Raw genomic sequence first — 19,522 nt, forward strand, 5'->3', positions numbered from 1 at the left:
ATCTATTGCTTTATTCTATTTACATTGTGGCCCTACAAATGAACGGTCTGAGTCATCTTATAAAGTGGCCCCCCACTATACTTCTCTAAAAATGTTGTACTTCATGACACACACACACACACCACAAAATGTTACAATACTCTCTGCATGAATCTGCTAGCTAGTTGTTGTCTATCAAAACCCTAATTGATGTTGATGATGATGATGTTGTTGTCTCTTGTGTTGTGAACTTGTGATCATGACATACTAAAAAAGGCATGTATGCACCTTTTAGGGTCATGATATAACATTATATTTAGATATATTTTATTTTAGTTTAGTTTTCTATCAGCTTCTGTGGCTTGAAATTGTCGATGACCCGCCTTATCTATAGTATGTACCACGTCATTTATCGTCTACATTTTTGTCGTATAATAAGCTTTTCTTTTTTCTAAGCGAGATTTAAGGCGCGTTTTGAGTAATTGATTGTACATCTAAAGCAAAATAAATAAATAAATAACTAAATAAAATGGGTAACGCAAGTTGCGGTGTGGGGACTGATCCAAATAACTAAATAAGGCTTTGTCTCTTTCGATGTAAAATGGGCGTAAAACAAATTATGCACCCATTTTTCCACATAAGAATGAGTGTAAATTTTTTTATATAAATTTTATGCGTGTTAAAGTATAAAAGATTAAATAAATCCTTCTTCAACAGCTTAAGCTTTTGGAGTAACTGGTCGTTTCTCATGGTATATGAGCAAAAGCCAAGGTCAAACCTCAAAAATCTACATGCAATGGCCAAACCGAAAAGAGGGGCCACATGTGCCACGTGTAGGCCAACCCTAGAAAGAGGGGCCACACGTGAGGGGGAGTGTTAAAGTATAAAAGATTAAATAACGGCTTCTCCAAAAGCTTAAGCTTTTGGCCTAGTTGGTTAAGCTTTTGGACTAGTTGGTTGTTTCACAATGCGAAAGAGACGGACTAAATGAATAAGAGAACATGATTCGGGTAGCGGTAGAGATAATGTAGAAATTATATTCGATTGGAAGTATCGGACCGGACCGGACCGCTCATCAGACGACAGCTTTAAGAGGAAGGGTATCCTATGTATTTGATGCAGAATCTAAGTTTGGTATATATGACAAATTGGAGGAGAAGGTGGGAGGAGCTTTGACCCATGGCATTTATAGCACCACTTTCTTCCAACCCATATATTCATTTACCTATCAAACATGCCATGGATGGCCAAACTGGCAAATGCAAATGGTCCCCTCTTCAACTTGCCTTTCATGTCATTTGCCTTTAGTATTCAATCAGACTCAACTTGTGGTCATTATTATCCATGGTCAATAGCCCACAAGAGAAGTCATTAGAGATGCCAGAGCCATATCTAACCCCTTTCAAGCTCATGTGTAGCCTTTTTCCTAACATGGGTCCATACGGTTGGAATCATATTTGGACCTCTCTCTCTCTCCCTCTCCCTCTCCACACACACAAAATATTCCCATGATATGCAAATGGTTTTGAAGCAAGATAGGATTACTTTATTCTGAAACAATAAGGGCAGTGATAAATCGATTCAAAAGTGGCCCTCACTGTGGTACACAACCTAGTTGCATTTTTATTTTATTTTTTGGTAGGTAAGCTGGGTTGAACCTCTGACCTCCAGGTCGAAAAACATGGTCTTTACCAATTGAGCTAGAGGTTCAACCCCGGATTAGATCATCCCATGAAGTGGCCGTCACTGTACTTTTTAAAAAATACGGGACTTTACTTCACATACCATATAAATTCTCCCAGGTAACATGGACCTAGATCCATCAACCCTATTGATGAGCTTGTTTGGATTGCAGGAAGATTCTGGAAAAGATTGGTAAGGGAAAATATTTCTAAATTTTCCTACGTTTTAACACTACAAAAAAAAGATGACTTGAACCAACCCAATTCAATTATTACTTAGGAGGGATCTTCAATTTTTTATAATAACCCTCTAAGGGCGGCTGAGTGCACGAGGCTCCCGCCATTGCTGGGTCTGGGGAGGGCTAGATGTACACAGCCTCTAAATTAACCATAATCATATCATTTCCCTTTAAATTGTGGAAATAATTTTTTTTTCCGAAGAAATAATTTCTCATTAGAAATGTTTTTTCCCATCCAAATAGGACCTAAAGAAAAACAATGGATAAAAGAAACATTCAACATAGTTTCTAAACCGTAAAAGTGTGGGCAGGGGGGTTCTAACTGGAAGCTTTCAAATCGGACCAGTTATTGAGAAGTGGGTTGGATTGCAAGAAAAAATTTTCTAAGAATTTTTTTTGTTTTTAAGATTTAGAGGGAACGGTATAGTTATGGCTTATCTATATCTATAAGTAAAGTTGAATGTGAGAAGCTGAGGCTGCACCACGTGTTACCCCCACTGCATCCCGAAATTTAATAACGCATTAAGGGGATGTGGCACACCGTTTCACAGGTATTCCTCTATCACACGTAACCTTAATAACGAAATTTAAAAACATGTTAAGTTGATGTGGCACCTGGAATTTAAAACGCCTAAAATCAAGAAACGGAAAATTCGCCAAAAATCAAGGATTGATTAAAATAATATCTCTCCACATATTAAATCTCCTAAAATAGTAAAATACACTTCTTATTTTGGATTTGAAAAAAAAAGGCTAAAATCAAGGAATGAAAACATCGCCTAAAATTAAGAGTCTATACACATAACTGGCATGTATAGTTTTCTCTCTCATAAAAGAGACGATACATAGAAGTTGTGTCTATAGATTAGATACACGCTATATTTATGGAGAGTAATGCCTATTGGACTTCTATGAATAGATACACACGAAATAAATAAATAAAAATTGCAATTCCATAGATAGAGAGAGGGTTATAGATAGTTTTTTAGAACACTAATTTTTTTTCGTCCCGTGCATCGCATGGGACTGCAACCAGTTTAAGTGATTATTGAAGCATAAGTGATTAAAAAAACACCGACTCTAACGGCTTATGCTTTTGGAATCATTGGTAGTTTCTCCTCTAAATCTGGTTGAAGTTACTTTTTTACATATATCATCAAACAATCGGAAATCAGGAAATTCCTTTACAGACTTTTCCAGAAAATTCCAGCAATCCAAACGGAGCCGAAGAATGTCTCTGGCATGTATGATATCCAATCCCATAGATTTTGGCACTCCTTCCTTTGCTTAAACTTCACTATATTGTGACAGGCGACGAGAAAATATATAAATAAAGAGAGATGATATCAACAAGGCCTCATACCTAAACATGCCTAAGCTTCCAACTCAACCCAAATATAAAAACCACAACCTTTTTTTTACAACAAAGACCCTTCAAAGTTCCAACTAAATGCCATACATTTGGTATAGTTGATTCACAGACTAAAAATATTCTGAAGAAAGCATATATGTCTTAGTCATGAATCCACTTAGCCTATGTGTTAGAAGTGACCATGTCCTGAAAATTGCGCCACTCAGACGATGGAGATCATCCGATTTGAGGAAGGGTTTTCACCTACTGAATGTCGACCATTGCTCTTCTGAACCGTCCATTTGTGTTCGACTGATTGGACTGCTAGGATTACCTGAATAACTAATATTCCAACCTGCACACAATGAGCTATAACAACTACAGAGAACTGAAAGAATGTGAACTCATCTTGATCTGTATCTCCAGAATTCTGCCGCAGATTTGTGTTCGTGGCAAATGGGGAAGATGAAATTGCCTGATTCTAGTGACTCGGATAGCATCATAGAAGCTTGATTTCCTGACCAGATTTGCACAGATACAATGAGATATAAAGTGTGTAGAAACCTGCTCATGCAGTTCCTATGACATGGACATGGAAAGGGGGTCCACGACAGAAGATTGGCTCATCGGGTGAATCTGTTCTTGCACGAGCCCGGAGGATGTCATTGGGATCATCAATGACCGCGGCACCGAGGAGTGTGTACTCTCCTGGCACAAGAAAATATAGCGAAAAGGAATGTGCGGTCTCTTGAAGTGGAGGAACCTCCATGTGGATTCCACTTAAAACACCTTAAGCAATTACATAAACCAATAAATAAATGAAAGCAATTTAACGAATCAATAGCAAAAAACCGTTAATAGTGTTAATAATTTCAGTTACATAATATTAGTTCGAAGAAGTTGTTCATGAACATAGGATGATAATTAATTTTCTAGCAGGAGTATGTAGAAACATATTTGATCCATGATAAGAGTAATTCCATGAAAATAAGCAAGTCTCCTAATGCCTGATTTATCTCGTGTCATATATCTTTGTTTACAATACATAAGCTATAGTCAAAGGTTGCTAAAAACATAATACCTCTTCTACTTGAGAACTCAAACCATTGAGGTTGATAAACAGCCATAAATATTGCCGCTGCAAGATATAGTGAGTTGTGGATACTGAATGTTTATTATTTAGCTGACAAAAGCAGCAAGTTTCGAAAAATCTAGGTTTTGGCGTACTCAAGAATCGTGAATCATTAGAAACATAAATAGAAATTAAAATCCAATAAAAATAGGGAAGTGATATATCCGCCCCTTTTGATTACCAGGGACACCCAGAGCAAGTGTATCAATGACTAAAGTGGGACTGATTAACTTGACTTCAGAGGAATTCAATGGGCCTGATTGCCACGTACACTGGCTCTGGGTGTCCCTAGTAATCAAAAGGGGCGGATATATCACTTCCCTAAAAACAGAGACTATTAATTCCAGTGGTGGTAGTGCTTGCAAAAATATTAAGTCACCGTGGAATGTCAGAAATCAGTCCTATATCACAACATAAGTTGCTCTTAAAAACTGTAACAACCTCCCAGTCCACTTCTTATGTTGAGGGGTGCTTGGTGACAGCACTGCATTAAGCTTCAAAGGTCCAAAAATCAAAATGCCAACAAAATCTAATTGAATCCTTGCAATTATAATATATAGAAGTCTACGACCCTCTAAAAACCATAATAAATCTCAGCCCTTGATCTAAAGACCTAATCTGAAAACAAGATGATTAGACCTGCTGGTATAGCCACATTCCTCTTCCAGTGCATATCAGAGGAAGATGTGGCCCGAATGGTATCATGGAGTCAATAAGCGCGCCATCTTCACCTATGGAGATGAGAGGAAAACTCCAAGCCAAAAGGAAAAATGTCCCCAAGAAGGGTGAGGGGGGAAAGACCACCAGTTTTTCCCCTACGACTTCAACCCTTGCGACAACTAGATATTGCCTGATTGTGGATGGAAAGACCACACCCTGATAAAGACAGTATTTGATCACCCTACCTTTCAAAGGGAAGGATTTCCATATGTAGCACAACATTACATGAGGTGGAGGATATGGTGGATCAACATGTGCAAAACTAGAGTATCCAGAGGCTGTTAAAAGTTAAAACCTATGCAGTGAGAGCCGTAGTTCATGGCCTAGAAATAGACCGGCAGCATTAGCCGAATAAGAGAAGAGTTAGGACTATTTATGACGCAAAGTTTGATGCTGATGGGCCCACTCTCACGACACTATACACGTCAATGTTCACGACACTATTCACGAGCTTTTGTGGGAAGCTTTAAGTGAGGATAGTTTTGTTAAAGTGGGAAGTTTTTAGTTTAGTGCTTTAGAGCTCTCATTATATATAAATCTGTGTGTCTGTGTACGTATGTAATTGAGTTTAGTTTTTAGGTTAGTTTTGCATATTTGGAATAAGACAAGCTTGGGTTTTGCACACAATTTTGCTGCCTATTCTTGTTCATGGGGCTTTCGTTGGAGAGGAACAATCCAATTTTCGAAGATTTCTGCAGTAATTTTTGCAAGATTTCTTGGGGTTTGGTCTATGGTTATAGTCAACCAAGACTAAATCTATTTACGTAGGAGATATTCATTCTTTTGATTTGTTATCCATTGAAAGATTAATTCTGATTTTCTGAAGTGATTTATCTTTTATTCCAAATTTGAGGTGTATAGTTGACAATTATAATTTTTTTTAATTGACATTTATTATTCCAAAGAGTGCTAAATAAGGGACAAGCTGTCCCCCTAACAGGCTACAACAGTACCACCAGTTGACAATTATAATCAAGAGCTACCTATGGACACTGGGATTTTATTTCGGTTGTAAGTTGCATCATAACTGGGTATTAAAGCAATCGTAGATTTGTTCAACATAACTTCCCAATTACATTGTCGATCTTCAGAGTTCACCTACTGCTTGCTCGACCGTTCCATTAGAACCCCAAGGAGATGAGAAAACCACGGAGACAAATATTGTCTAGAAGGTGGAAAGATGATTCAGCAGGAGGCCCTGTGCTCCTCAAACCTAGATATGAGATTTAATGGTAGACTATAAGGCTAGATCTTATTCTATTTTTGGAAATGTACTCAAACTCTAGTTTGTCTAGATTAGAGTGAATTTTTGCATAGTTGAAGAGTAGGTGTCTCTCTCTGTCCAGTATCACTATTTAGAGAAGAAAGAAAGCAGAGTCAGAATATAGACTTTATTCTTTCTTCTCCACATAAACGCCATGATAAAGTTATTTTGCTTGGAGTCACAATCAACACAGAAAAGCTGCTAAGAATGATATGTTATTTATGAAGACTAACTCAGGTGGAACTCACTTCAACAACAGAAATTAAACCATAACTAACTCAGACCAATAGAAAACAGATTAAAACAAACAATATTGAATACACCAATACATTGCTTCACAAAGACCATTAAACATAAATATAAGGGAACCATACCAGCCCAGAGAACGGTTGCTTTGTTACCCTCAACGCAATTCTCCCCAGCTACATCTCTGCAAGTGACACTAAGCGTCATCTTGATCATCTCCTTAGTATTATTGCGAACCAGAACTTCCATAGGAGTCATCTCATGTGTTAATATTGAAACTTTAGACCTCAGATTACTCCTGTGGAGATCTTTAACAAGTGATCCATTCAAGGAATCAGTCTGAGCATCAGATTCTTCCTGCGGATCATTAAGTACGGTCTTGATTTTATTTCTAGCAAGCCTGAAGCCAAAGGTTAAAGGGTCTGGCAATAGTATATCTATTACTGATGTCTGCAAAGCCGCATGAATCGCATCCTTAATATTCAATTCTCCGGAGCTGTTCCGCCCGGATTGCCATCTGACCTTTATTCTAGAAATCAAGTTATTGATAGAAGCATTCAACTCGGCCTTCGTATTCCTTTCAGAAACTGAACTTTTACTACCAAAAGCGTTATCTGTCTGAGTATCCTTTGCGAAAAAGGATCCATCAAGAATAGGTAGCTTAAAATGCTCCAGCGGTATCAGAACCCTAGCAGAGTAATCCCTGTCTATTCTAGTTTTGGGATAGCCAAAGTTGGAGGCATCACGGTCAATAGAAGTCAAACACTGCTCACTCCTTGGACTGTCCAGCTGGACAGACACACTAATTTCAAACACGACATCTGTTGGATTAGACAACTCAAGTTCAAGAAGACGAAGTCCCCAACTTCCTCTGTATGGGTCAATCTTTACCAAGCTATCCATCCTAGTTTCACTAGCAGCATCTTCGTCAGAGAAACTTTTGTCAATATAAAGTGGTTTTGGAAGGGTTTCACTCACATGAGCAGGAATCTCCATTGAGAGCAAACGGGCTTTCACAAGGCATAACCCTTGTAAAACACAGACATGCAATGGAACAACCAGTCGCCTTCCCGGGGGCACAATGGAATCATTTGTTTGAATTCCTCCAGGATTTGTTAATGGCCCTTGGAAGGAAAAAAAATGAGAAGATGTTAGACAAATATAAGAGGAATCATGTGATGCAGTAATAGCGGTAGGAAATCGAAGGAAGCAATAAGTACTCAGCATCTCAAATAATTTAGCAATACAGAATGTTGAGAGAAGGTTGAAGATCTAAATAATTAAAAAAAAAGAAGAAAGGACCCCAGCCACAATTTAAAAAAAAAAAAAAAGGCATTCAAGTTTTGGCCTTCAGAAATTATACAGGTTGAAGATCTACCTGCATAATGAATAACCAGAATGGGGCTAGTTCCTTCCTTGGATATCCTACCCGTAATTCCCGGAACACTCTTGCTAGCAGCATTATCAGAATCCGCCAAGTTTACCCGCCAGGCTTTTAAAGTCACTGGAAGTGTAACTTCGGCACCTGGCTTCAAAGGAAGGGCTGATTTTAAAGTTTCATGTGCAATTGAAATTACGGAATCTTGATTTTTGCCCGACAGAGAAATATGTGCCTGCTCAACTGGAACAGATCCCGCATTCGACAGACTTATCCACACATTGCGAATTTCACCTTCATACAAGATGGCAGCACCATCACCTCCCACTACATGTGAGACTAACAGTGGTAGTGGGGGTACAACAGAAATATTTGAAGTTGGAACATATTTAAACTTGGCTGCACCACAGCATCGGAAAGGATCAGAAAGTACCAAACCTTGTGCTGCTCCAAGGAGCAAGTTATCCACATCCCTGAAAAGGTGTTCAGTGATAACACCAAAACAATGGACAGTGCATCCAGGAATAGTCACTGGGCCAACTGAAGTTGGAATTCCCGATAATGAGATCACCTTTGCAGAATTAGGCGGAAGCCTCACACCTATGGGAAAAGCATCAAAGTTTCCCGAATGAACCGAAAGATATATACTGTCAACAATTAAATCAAAACCACATGGATTTGCCAATTCCACCAAAACTTGGACTGGTTCCCCAACTATCCAAATCAGGTCCTGCTTATTGCTATCGTTTGTGTCTCCTTTACTGAAAGGTGTGTAAATAAAAGGTCCTGAAGGAGCTGAGCCAGTCCACCAATCTTCTTTCCCTGGACTGCGCTTTACTATATCCACCTGTGAAGGATGGATAGGAAACGAGTGCAACCTGGAAGGAATAGAGGCAAAACAATTTACATATAGTGATTCAGCATTTATATCTCATGCTAACTCACTCTGATTATTTAAGTTCAAATTAGATAATTCCGTAACTTGATATGATAACGAACTTCTGAATACACACACACACACAATTGATATTAAGAGAAAAAATCCTTTAACTAATACGAAGACATGGGATTCAAATACAAGGAACCTAAAAAAAACCAATCTAACAAATTTTCCCCAATAAGAAATTACCTAACAATAACATAAGGTAAAATCACCACATATAAGTTATAGCAGCCGGAAACTTCTTGGGCACGTGGGAAACTCATTTCCCCTTAAACGTGTTTCAGAAACGTTTCCAAAACATGGTAGAAAAAAAATAGGGAAAAGTTTCCGAAATGCATGAGAAACTTATGTAAAGCATGTGTGAAACCTTGAGAGACGTATGGGAAACTCGTAGAAAACAGATGTGAAACATGTCTGAAACTTAAGAATATCGTTTTGTAAAAAATAGACCAAAAAATTATGGAATAGATATTAAAAAGGAAAACAATAGCATATATTGTAATAAAAAAAGAAAAAAAAGAAATATTCAAATAGAAATTTGAAACTAACAAATTTAAAATTTACAAAACCATATATTTTGTCCTTGTGTTTCATGAGTTTTCATTTGTGTTTCTCTATCATTTCTAAAATGTTTCTAATGCATTTCGTAAGATGTTTCTCAATGCGTTTCTCATGCGATTTTCTATCGTTTTCCTATTTCCCGTTTCCCCTCTAGTTGTCTCTGTGTTTCCCGTTTCGCTTCCCGAATTAGTTTCCAACTACTTTGCAAAGTCGATAGAGACAAAGAACTCTAAGAGTTGTGATGGGGTCCATCTTCTAGCAAAGCAAAACTAGAAAATCATGCCGTGACCCATGAGACTACTCCAACATTATAGATGGTTGTCATGCTTAAATGATGGTTTCCAAGTATCTCTGCTTATTCTAGCTTTTCCTAAAGTTTCATCTTAAATTTCCATTGTTTAGAAACGTATACCACATATACCAGAACCAATATTTAAAATCTTGCTACAATATAGATAGACCATGGCTTTTCATGCTTTTCCTTTTCTTTTCTTTTTAATTCCATTTTTTGAAAGATAACAAAATATATTAAGATCATAAAAGCACTAACAAAATATATTAAGATCATAAAAGTTACATCAAGGCAGAGATAGCCACATATATAACAAAATCTGTTTCCACCCTCCTTCGCCAAGCCATCAGCAACATTGTTTGCCTCTATTAGTTGCCTACAAGAAATATCTAAGTTTCTACATGTGTCATTGATTTCATCAATAATATGAGTCATCCTCCAAAGTCCCATGTTCATGAATAGATGCCCACTTGAAAGAACTAGCAATGAAATTGATGGTCTCGGGTCCTGAAAGAACTAGCAATGAAATTGAGTTTGACTGCCCTGAGGGAAGGTTGGAACCATCAACCCTTCTTGATAGTTTATCCGGAAATGATTTTCCATATTTTCAGTGGTATATAATGCAGTAAAGGAGCACATTTTGAACTCATCCATAGGTTCAGTTTGTATTACATAGTTAGACACTCCCCCTCACGTGTGGCCCCTCTTTTTACAGTTGGCCTACAGGTGGCACATGTGGCCCCACTTTTGGGTTGGCCATTGCATGTGGAATTCTTAATATCAAGGAGGTTTGAACTCAGGACCTTTGCTCTGATACCATGTGAAATAACCAATTACTCCAAAAGCTTTTTGGAGAAGGCGTTGTTTAATCTTTTATACTTTAACAAATCTCTTAAATAGTATGAAGAATGCAGAGATACCTAATGAAAGGAAGGGCAGGATCAGCACATCGAGTTCCTGAAGGGAGTCTCTCTGCCGAATTTGCAAGAGCACTCGCAAGGCCACTTTGACCGGCTGGCGTGATGAGAGGATAGTAAGATCTAAGTAGACGAGCTGCCGCACTCCATGCAGCAAGAGGATCTCCGGCACGAACAGAAGAGAGAAGTATCTCTCTCAGAACAACCATTTGCAGGGTGCTCCATTGAGATTCAAATAATTGGACCACGGACTGGTGGTGCAATTTTCCACCCTCAACATGGCTTGATCCAAGCTCCTTTAACAAAGGACAAGAAAATGAGAGATATGATAATCAGTTCCAGATATACGAATCTAATACTCAAGATCAAAACAATGCAACAAATAAATACTGGGCGAATTTCAAACCCCCATCAACCTTATTCAGTATAGCCACTTCAAAGAAGAGAAAACATCAGTGGCACAAGTATGACAATCCAACAATATCTGTTACGGACTGTTTGTTTTAGATTATGACAACCGATTGTGGAGTTCCCAACCGATTATTGGACTCAATTTTAGTGCAATTTTCGATCCAATAATCGGTTAGGGACTCCACAATCGGTTGTCATAATCTAAAACAAACAGGGCCTTAGTGTTAACCCTATTTCACAATCTACAAAGCCAGGTCTAATAAATAAACTTCACAATTTTCCTTTTTAGGTACCTAATCTGTATCAAATCTGCCAACTCAAGGATTAAGGCTGAATTTTTCCTCAGATTTTCAATATTTTTAATACGGATAAAATGCAGCAAAGTGGACTTGATGACAACTTCCACAAAGAGTTGTTCTCAACTTTTGATAAGAAAGTGTTGATAATTCTGCAATTTGATTCAGGAGGATATGAGCAGGGAAAGCATGACACTGCGGAATCAAGAAAGAATACAACAAATTGGGAAAAAAGAAAACTAATAAATTCTGGAAAAAAAGGAGATCTGTAAAAAACTGAATTTTATTTGAGTAGGAGGTTCCACAGGTAATGAACAGAAGTCAAATTGATAACAACTAGCGAGAATGGCCCAAAGTTAAAAATAAAAATGAAGCCAAACTTAAAACTACATATTTTCTTCAACATTTTCATCATTTTTATGAATCCATTATCCTCTTCCCTATCATCTTCAACTGAAGTCTTGTTTACTGTCCTTGCTACTGTGATAGACCTATTTTTCGCTAACCCAAGTTAAGTGTATATATTTAAATTCCTTAGAAATTAACAGCAATACATGCTCACTTGCATGTCTAAAGTAATTCATGTTCTCTTATTATCCATGAGATAGGTCATAGTAAAGGTTCCAAAAAAAAGTGGGAATTAATATCGTTCGGGGGATTGAAATCAAGAGGAAAGTATGGAGCATCAGTCCCAAAGTGCTCCCCATCTATTAATTCCGATTTAAGTTTAGCACCTTATTTTTATTATTTTCTGATGCAGCTGAACCAGGTGTTCAGGTCTATCGCTCCCCTCGACTGTTGTTGGATGCCCCATCATGCCTGAAGGTTGAAGAGTTTAAGTGTGGAGGCTACTCTGGGCAGGGTTAATAAAATAGTATTAATCAGGTTGTGTGGACCAAAAACTAAAATAGTTCCCACATTAATACCATTTGTGCATGGTATTTTGAACTGACTCTACATTTGTGTGGACCAAAAACTAAAATAGTTCCCACATTAATACCATTTGTGTATGGTATTTTGGGTACCAACACCCCCTCATCAAGAACCTGGCTATGCTAGTGAGAAAGCTTTAATATACTAGAGTCGCATTGGACTACTGCCAATGTTTGAGCAATAATTCATAAAATACAAATTATGAAGCACTAATTCCGAATGTATACAATGCAGTTCTTGAAAATAGAGGCATCATTAGAGCAATTACAGTGTGGTCCTATACTACTATTAGGTTCCCAAATGTATATTGAAATAGCTATAGAATTTACAAAGTAGTCCCTAAGCATCTCAACAGGACAACTGTATGTCAATAATCACGAGTTACATTGATCCTAATGAGGATATATCCAGCAGTTATCACAAAACAGAGATGGTTCCTTGTTCACTCTTCACTCAGCTTCATAGAAAAATCGAAAAAAGTCATGTACAATCATAACGTTGACCAGCGTTTCATATTGCAATTGAAAAAATAGGTGTGTTAGCAGACAAAAGTCAACATTTAAAAAAGCTAAAAAAATATTAACAAGAAAATATTTCTTTTTATATCTGAGAAACTCACACTAGGAAAATGATTCAACTTGGAGCTGGTTCTACTTTGGACACGGTATGCTTTAGAGGTCATTCCCAAAACTTGCATCGCACTTATAGCAGCCCAGCAATTTTCTTCTTGCAAATACAACTGAGCAACTTGCCTAGAAAAAAATGCAGCTTTGCGCTGGTAACCAAGAGTCCCAAACAAACGAGCTATTTCCACATATAGTATCAGGCGATCACTGGCATCAATCAAAGATTTTGCACCATCGGCAGCAGTCATCAACAACTCTACTACCTCCTTAGCCAGCTCTTGTCTGTCGAAGGTGATGCAACATCGATAGTCAGATGAGTATTTGTTATTGTCACCATGGTTTAAAATTTCGGCCGAAATACCAAAATTTCAGCCGAAATTTCGGATTTCGGTCAAGACCGAAACCGAAAGTCCGGCCGGAGTCCTAAATTTCGACTGAAATTTCGGGAAATTGTAATTTTTTGCATTTTTTTTCCAAGATTTCAGCCAAAATTACTGAAAATTTGGCACATTAATGAACCGTGCTTTTTTTTACCGAATTTCGGACGAAATTTTGGTATTTCGGCCGACATTTCGGTTTCGGGTATGTCCGAAACCAAAACAGAAATTTAAAACCTTGATTGTCACAATGAGAAACAGTCAAGTTGATAACTGTTAATACTGTACGTAACCCAACAGAAACTATGCAAGAGGCCTTAAACAATCTTGTAGCTAGCCTTAAACTTATCTTTTAATTACTTAAGTATCAGAATGAGAATCGATACAAAAGAAGTCAAGGAAAATGATTTAACCAGTGTTCTTTTCTTCGGATTCTTCTTCTAATACTTTGCTTTTGAGAGAGAGAGAGAGAGAGAGAGAGAGAGAGAGAGAGAGAGAGAGAGGGGGAGACCAGTGTGTTTAATTAGAATTTAGAAATGGGAAGACATCATTAAATCACCACACGCATGGGAGATAAAAGAGATGATGTTTTACTTCTTTTTTTTACCATCCCAATTTTACTTCTTGACAACTCTTTGCATTAAATATACAGTTGGAAAGTTTTACAAACAGCATAAATTAACAAAAGCCAACTTATTTATAGGATCTTACCGGCAAAGAAATCTAGCCAATTTCAAATAAGCCTCGAGTTCAAAGCTTACTGTTGAAACTCTGCAGACAATGAAAGAAAGTTTTCAGTCAGCTAGAACATAAAGTTGATTTCAAGTGCAAAGAAATTAAATGCTGAGCGGCTGAGCCTGTGAATGAAATCAAAGAATTAGGGCCCTTTGAATGCCACCAAAACTGGTCCTTATTTGCAAATAAAATTATACCGCTTTGGAGGCCATTAACTATATCATCTCTAAGACTATGATAACCATAATTTGGAAATAATCACATTTAACATCAAAAACTAAAATAATTTTTAGGGGTATCAAAAAAGGCCCCCTTAAGGTGTGATGCCTTGGCAGCCGTGTGTGATTCCAGGCTAGCTATCTTCTCCATTCTTTTTATTTCAGATTTCTCTTCCATTTTTTCTTCTAAACTTCTAGATTTATACCTCTTCATCGACCAATACCTCCCAACCATAAACATTTGACTTTGACCCACAACCATTAAAACTCAAACCCTCCCTTAATCTCTCCCAACACCCTTGCTTGTACCTTCCCTGCATATGTATGCAGCTTTCAGGCATATGTCTTTGTTAAAGTATAAAAGATAAATAACGCCTTTCTCCAACAGCTTAAGCTTTAGGAGAAGTTGGTAAGTTAACGTGGTATCAGAGCCAAAGGTCTCGAGTTCAAACCTCCCGGATAGCAAAAATCCATATGCGATGGTCAGCCCAAAGTGGGACCACATGTGCCACGTGTTTGCCAAGTGGGCCACACGTGCGGAGGAGTTTTAAAGTATAAAAGATAAATAACACCTTTCTCCAACAGCTTAAGCTTTTGGAGAAGTTGGCAAGTTAACAGTCTTCACCCCTCCAAAGTCCAAACCTATCCTAAACCTAGTAGAAATAATCTTTTAATACAATCACATATTTTAGGATCCAAAACCCTAATTTTCACTCATAACGTCCATTCCATAGATCTTTGTGCTACATTAGTTTGGTAGCAAAGTAAAATATTAGTCCTTCCTTCGATCGTCCTGAATCATGGGCAGCCTATACTAGATCAGCATTAGTGACTCGTGTACAGGATAAACAGTAACTCATTTTTTTAAAAGTCACATTCATACAAAATGTCAAGAACTCTCCCATTGCAACCCATGTCGACTCGGGCAAGTAAATGGTTGAAGTGGCAAGTTTTTTTTATTGGCTCAGACAAATAAAAGGAGATTTTGTTGGATTCAGTCGGGCCAAAATCTTTTAATGGTCAATAATCCATTAAAGAATGGGGACCGAGATGGTCAAATACAAAAATAAAAAGAAGGCCGGAAACAAATCCGAGAAATACAAAAATTAGTCAAGGAGGAAGAAAATCATATTGCTCTAGAGCCTCCAACTGAACCCCCCTTCTAGCTAAGCCATCAGCTTCCCCATTTACCAATCTTCTAACATGACGAAAAGTAATAGATGAGGAACTATGTCCTGCATTTCCTCAAAGAACTGAGTGGAGCTCCAAGGATAAATTTGAGAACTACATAGCCAATGAATAATACCCACCAAGAATTTAATACCATGGGCCGGCCTAAGCTCCGCCTCCGTAGAGTCGGCAACACCCAAAGGGCCAGCAAAAGCCCAAATCACAAAACCTGAATCGTCTCTGAGGAAACCCACCGGCCAGACCTGGGTTTCCAAGACTAGATCCATCAAAATTTAATTTCAGAAAACCAAGACCCAGTGGATTCCAGACTTGCACAACCTCAGACCGTGCAGATCTATAGCAAAACTCCCTCCACCCATGCAACAACTCGAAGGCTGATACACATTTGAAGCTAGGAAAAGATCTAACCCAGGCAATAGTTAAAGCAAAAACTTTGAGAATAAGATAGGAAGAACTCTTCACTTGAAAAGAAAAGAAAAGAAACACCAAATCTCTCCTTCCAAATGATACACATTTCTCTCCTTCCAAATGATCCACAAAATCCTACCTTTTCTTCTCCAAGGGACCAGCTACCAACAATCTAAAAGATCAATAACATGACGAGGGAACACCCAAGATGCACCAAATCTCCATAAAACTCCACACCAAACTTCCTTTGCTACCTTACAATGCAACATTAAATGATCCACTGATTCTCCCGCTTCTAAACATAGACAACAATGATCAACGATCAACATTTTTCGCTCTCACAGAAAATCAACCGTCTGAATACGCTGAAGAAGCGCTGCCCAGCCAAAAACACCCACCCTTGGAGGAGTTTTTAATTAGTGATTCATTTCGTAACAAGAATTAAGGAGTTCACACTCATGTCTACACTGCAAACATCCAGTTCCCCATGCAGTTATAATACTTATAGTTTCAGTGTTATAAATTTTCATTTTTTCGTGCAGACTTTTTAAAATAGGTAATTAGATAGGTAGGTACTTGTAGATGTAATGTTGGGCAAATATTGCCCTGTGATCTTATTGTTTCTCCAAGACAGAATGACACAAAAATGGCTCCAACCAGCAAGATCAAACTACTCAACTCGTGTTCCTAAATCTCATTATCAAGTGAAACAATATGGAACATAATGACCCCAGTAATAACAGGAATTAGACATAAATTTAATTTCCAGGAACATCATAATGAAAAATGACGCTAAACTATGCAATTTTGGCAACATTATATATTTTTGAAATAATCAAGAATTACTACATTCGGACACAATATGGTGAAACCAAAATCTTTTAGAATACGATGGAAAGATATATTACTAACTAATATGACAAATATCTGCCAAACATGTACCTGTCATTTGAACAAGTTGAAAAGCAATTAGAAGTATGGGTTACAACAGGTGTATAGGGGAAAAAACGAGCTAACTTAGCTTAATGGTACACATTTACAGATACTAGTCTAGACAAGGTATGAAGTCATTTCATGAGAAAAGATATTCACAAAAACAAAACAAAACAAATAGGACAGCTTAGGGAAAAGAAAAAAACATGATGGTCAACTACCTTTGAGCATTCTCTTGTATAAATGACTTTCTGTAAAGTTGGATGACATTATAATAACGATACTTCACTTCCTCCTCTAAAACTGGATCTCTCTGTCCCATACGGTCTATCTGTTCACATCAAGATCACAAATAATACTAGTGTCAAAATTTTAATTGATTCTTCTCTAACTTACACCATGAATGAATGCCTGAACTGCAATTCAAACAGTATCAAGGGCATGGCATGCATGGCAATATGAAAATGAAATTCTATAATGGAATACATTGAAGGAAGGAAAACCTTCAACCATTTCACATTTTAAATCTAGAAAAATGAGCCTACCAGTAAGGCACAGACACTACCCTCCAGAGCCCCAGCATGCCAGAAGACATCTCCTGTCAACCTGGCTAGCTCTAATGCTGTAGAATAATGTGCATTGGCATCAACAGGGGAGCCCGCCAACAAGCAGTAATCCCCTATGGTTTTTTGTGCACGACCTAGCCTCCGCTTTTTGGCTTTGATTACCTTCATTTATATCAAAATGAAAACAAATAAGTTTCACCATTCAATCTGTTTGCTAGATGATTGTGAGAATGCAGAACCATGTCCTTTCTCAGTATACAAAAAACAAATCATTGTAACACCTAAAAAATAAACCTCCTCTGAGTTGAGACTGGTTTGAGAATCTAAAGGAGTCTTCAGAATTGTCCCCGCAGACTCGGCATGAAGAACCCATTTCTCAAATTCCATCAACAATGAAGCAGCGATATCTTGCACCATGGTTTGCATGTGGAATTCCTGTGTTTGCTGATCAGCAGGAGGAAACAATATTATCTGGTTCACCCTTTTACCGCCATCCTCTAGCTGCGTCATAAAACAAGCAAAGCAGGGTTTAGGAAAGGAAAGTTGATGTGTAATGAAAGTGAAGTTGAAAACAGGAAAAAAAAAAGGAGTCTTCTCAATAAAGGCTTATGGAATTTGAAGTGGGAAATGGATGCTCCGAATGTGGAATCCCACATAAATCTCAAAACCCATAATCTTGCAAGGCTCAATCGACAGGCGAAAAAATAAATTCATGTACCTTTACAGTTAGATTTGCATTCTACACACTTTCTATGAACCCCATTCTTAACAAGACAGGTAAATCCACATTTTACTGAATTTCCCCAAATAATGGAATGGGTATCATATTATATTCATTATACTATGACAAAATGTAACAAATCACTCATCATGTCTCTCTACTTTTCTTTTCCTGATCGGTAGAAAAAGTGCCATAGCATAGTATCCGATCATGATAGATAGTGAAACAGCAGCTTGCACGGAATATACAACTCGAATGTGTTCCTCCGCAAACTATTTTGATTTATAATCGATTTGATTGCTTTTAATTGAACCAATTCAATCATCCTCATCATATTGCTCATGCATTTTCACTTACTATCCACTCAAATCAGACCTAATTAAAGAAAATGAGAAGAAATGAAAAGAAGACGAAGTGTACTCCACCTGAGTGTTGCTAGGGCAAAATGCTCGTGAATGTGTTCCCCCGCTAACTGTTTTAATTTATAGTCGATTTGATTGCATTTAATTGAACAATTCAATCGTTATCATCATATATTCATCCATTTTCGCTTACTATTCACTCAATCAGACCTAGTTACAGAGAATGAGAAGAAAGCAAAGGAGGAAGAGGTGTAACCCTCCACTAACTGTTTTGATTCAGAATCGATTTGATTGATTTGAATTGAACAATTCAAACCTCTTCATCACATCGTTCATCCAGTTTCACTTACTATTCATTCAATCAGACCTAATTACACAAAATGAGAAGAAAGAGAGCGAGAAAGAAGTGTAGTTTTACCTGAGTGTCGCTAGGGCAAAATGCGAAACAACGTTCAACGAGAGCATTGGCATAACCCTTACAGGCGGATGAGAACTGATCGGAAATGAGGCTGAGATCCGGGGAAGACGGGCAGTGACAGAGTCCGATGACGGCGAGAATTTTGCGATTCGACTGAAAATCCTCCCAAGGGTTCGGCGGGGAGCCTCCGATCATGAACTTGAATCGGAGGCTACCGGAATCCCAAGGCTGGTTAGAGAAGGGACTCTTATTGTGCTCCGTATAGAAGGAACTGATGCCAGAGAGATCGATCTTTCGATGTCGAACTAACATGGATACGTAGTCTCGGAGCTCCGATTGGGGGACGGGTCCGATTGGGAGTACTGCGATCCGGATCACGCATCCGGTCTCCATGCTCACATCTGGCTCCATTGAGGGGTGAAATTGAAGATCGTCTCGGATCGGACGGGATTGTGGGAGGAGTTTTTTCAGGGCCGGATCATGGAGGCAAAAATGAGGAGAACGGAGAGGAGGGAAATAGGAGGAGAAAATGCAGTTCCAGAGCGGGAGTATTTGGAGAGGGAGAGGAGTGGGATTTGAAAGCACTTTACATGGTGCTTTGGTAAAATTGGACGAGACATTGT

The 19,522-nt window shown here is 38.1% G+C and overlaps 1 protein-coding gene across 2 annotated transcripts; it reads right to left on the bottom strand.

Moving 5' to 3' along the window:
• Positions 1–3,202: 3,202 nt before the first annotated feature.
• TRS120 lies at positions 3,203–19,522 on the bottom strand. Of its 2 annotated transcripts, XR_013235724.1 has the most exons (11): positions 18,900–19,522; positions 17,693–17,899; positions 17,378–17,560; positions 17,054–17,163; positions 14,059–14,118; positions 12,964–13,252; positions 10,708–11,000; positions 7,992–8,869; positions 6,742–7,737; positions 3,695–4,040; positions 3,203–3,570 (listed from the first exon to the last, which is right to left on the bottom strand). XR_013235724.1 is itself a non-coding variant. In XM_077358642.1 (10 exons), exons 1-10 carry the CDS (start codon positions 19,308–19,310, stop codon positions 3,820–3,822), a joined length of 3,648 nt encoding a protein of 1,215 aa, XP_077214757.1. In that variant the 5' UTR covers positions 19,311–19,522; the 3' UTR covers positions 3,203–3,819. The 2 variants fall into 2 exon arrangements, 1 of the variants encoding a protein (XP_077214757.1); XM_077358642.1 differs by having other exon boundaries at positions 3,203–4,040.

The sequence above is a fragment of the Tasmannia lanceolata genome, unplaced genomic scaffold (genome assembly GCF_043159265.1).
Source record: "Tasmannia lanceolata isolate RefF3 unplaced genomic scaffold, GAP_Taslan_0.1 ptg000018l, whole genome shotgun sequence".
Taxonomy (NCBI): Eukaryota; Viridiplantae; Streptophyta; class Magnoliopsida; order Canellales; family Winteraceae; genus Tasmannia; species Tasmannia lanceolata.

Coding starts and splice junctions, on each gene's coding strand:
- TRS120 (XM_077358642.1), bottom strand. CDS start 19,310: ATGGAGCCAGATGTGAGCATGGAGACCGGATGCGTGATCCGGATCGCA. Junction 14,119..17,053: donor ATACAAGAGAATGCTCAAAG/GTAGTTGACCAT, acceptor CATTGTCTGCAG/AGTTTCAACAGTAAGCTTTG. Junction 13,253..14,058: donor TTGGCTAGATTTCTTTGCCG/GTAAGATCCTAT, acceptor CACCTTCGACAG/ACAAGAGCTGGCTAAGGAGG.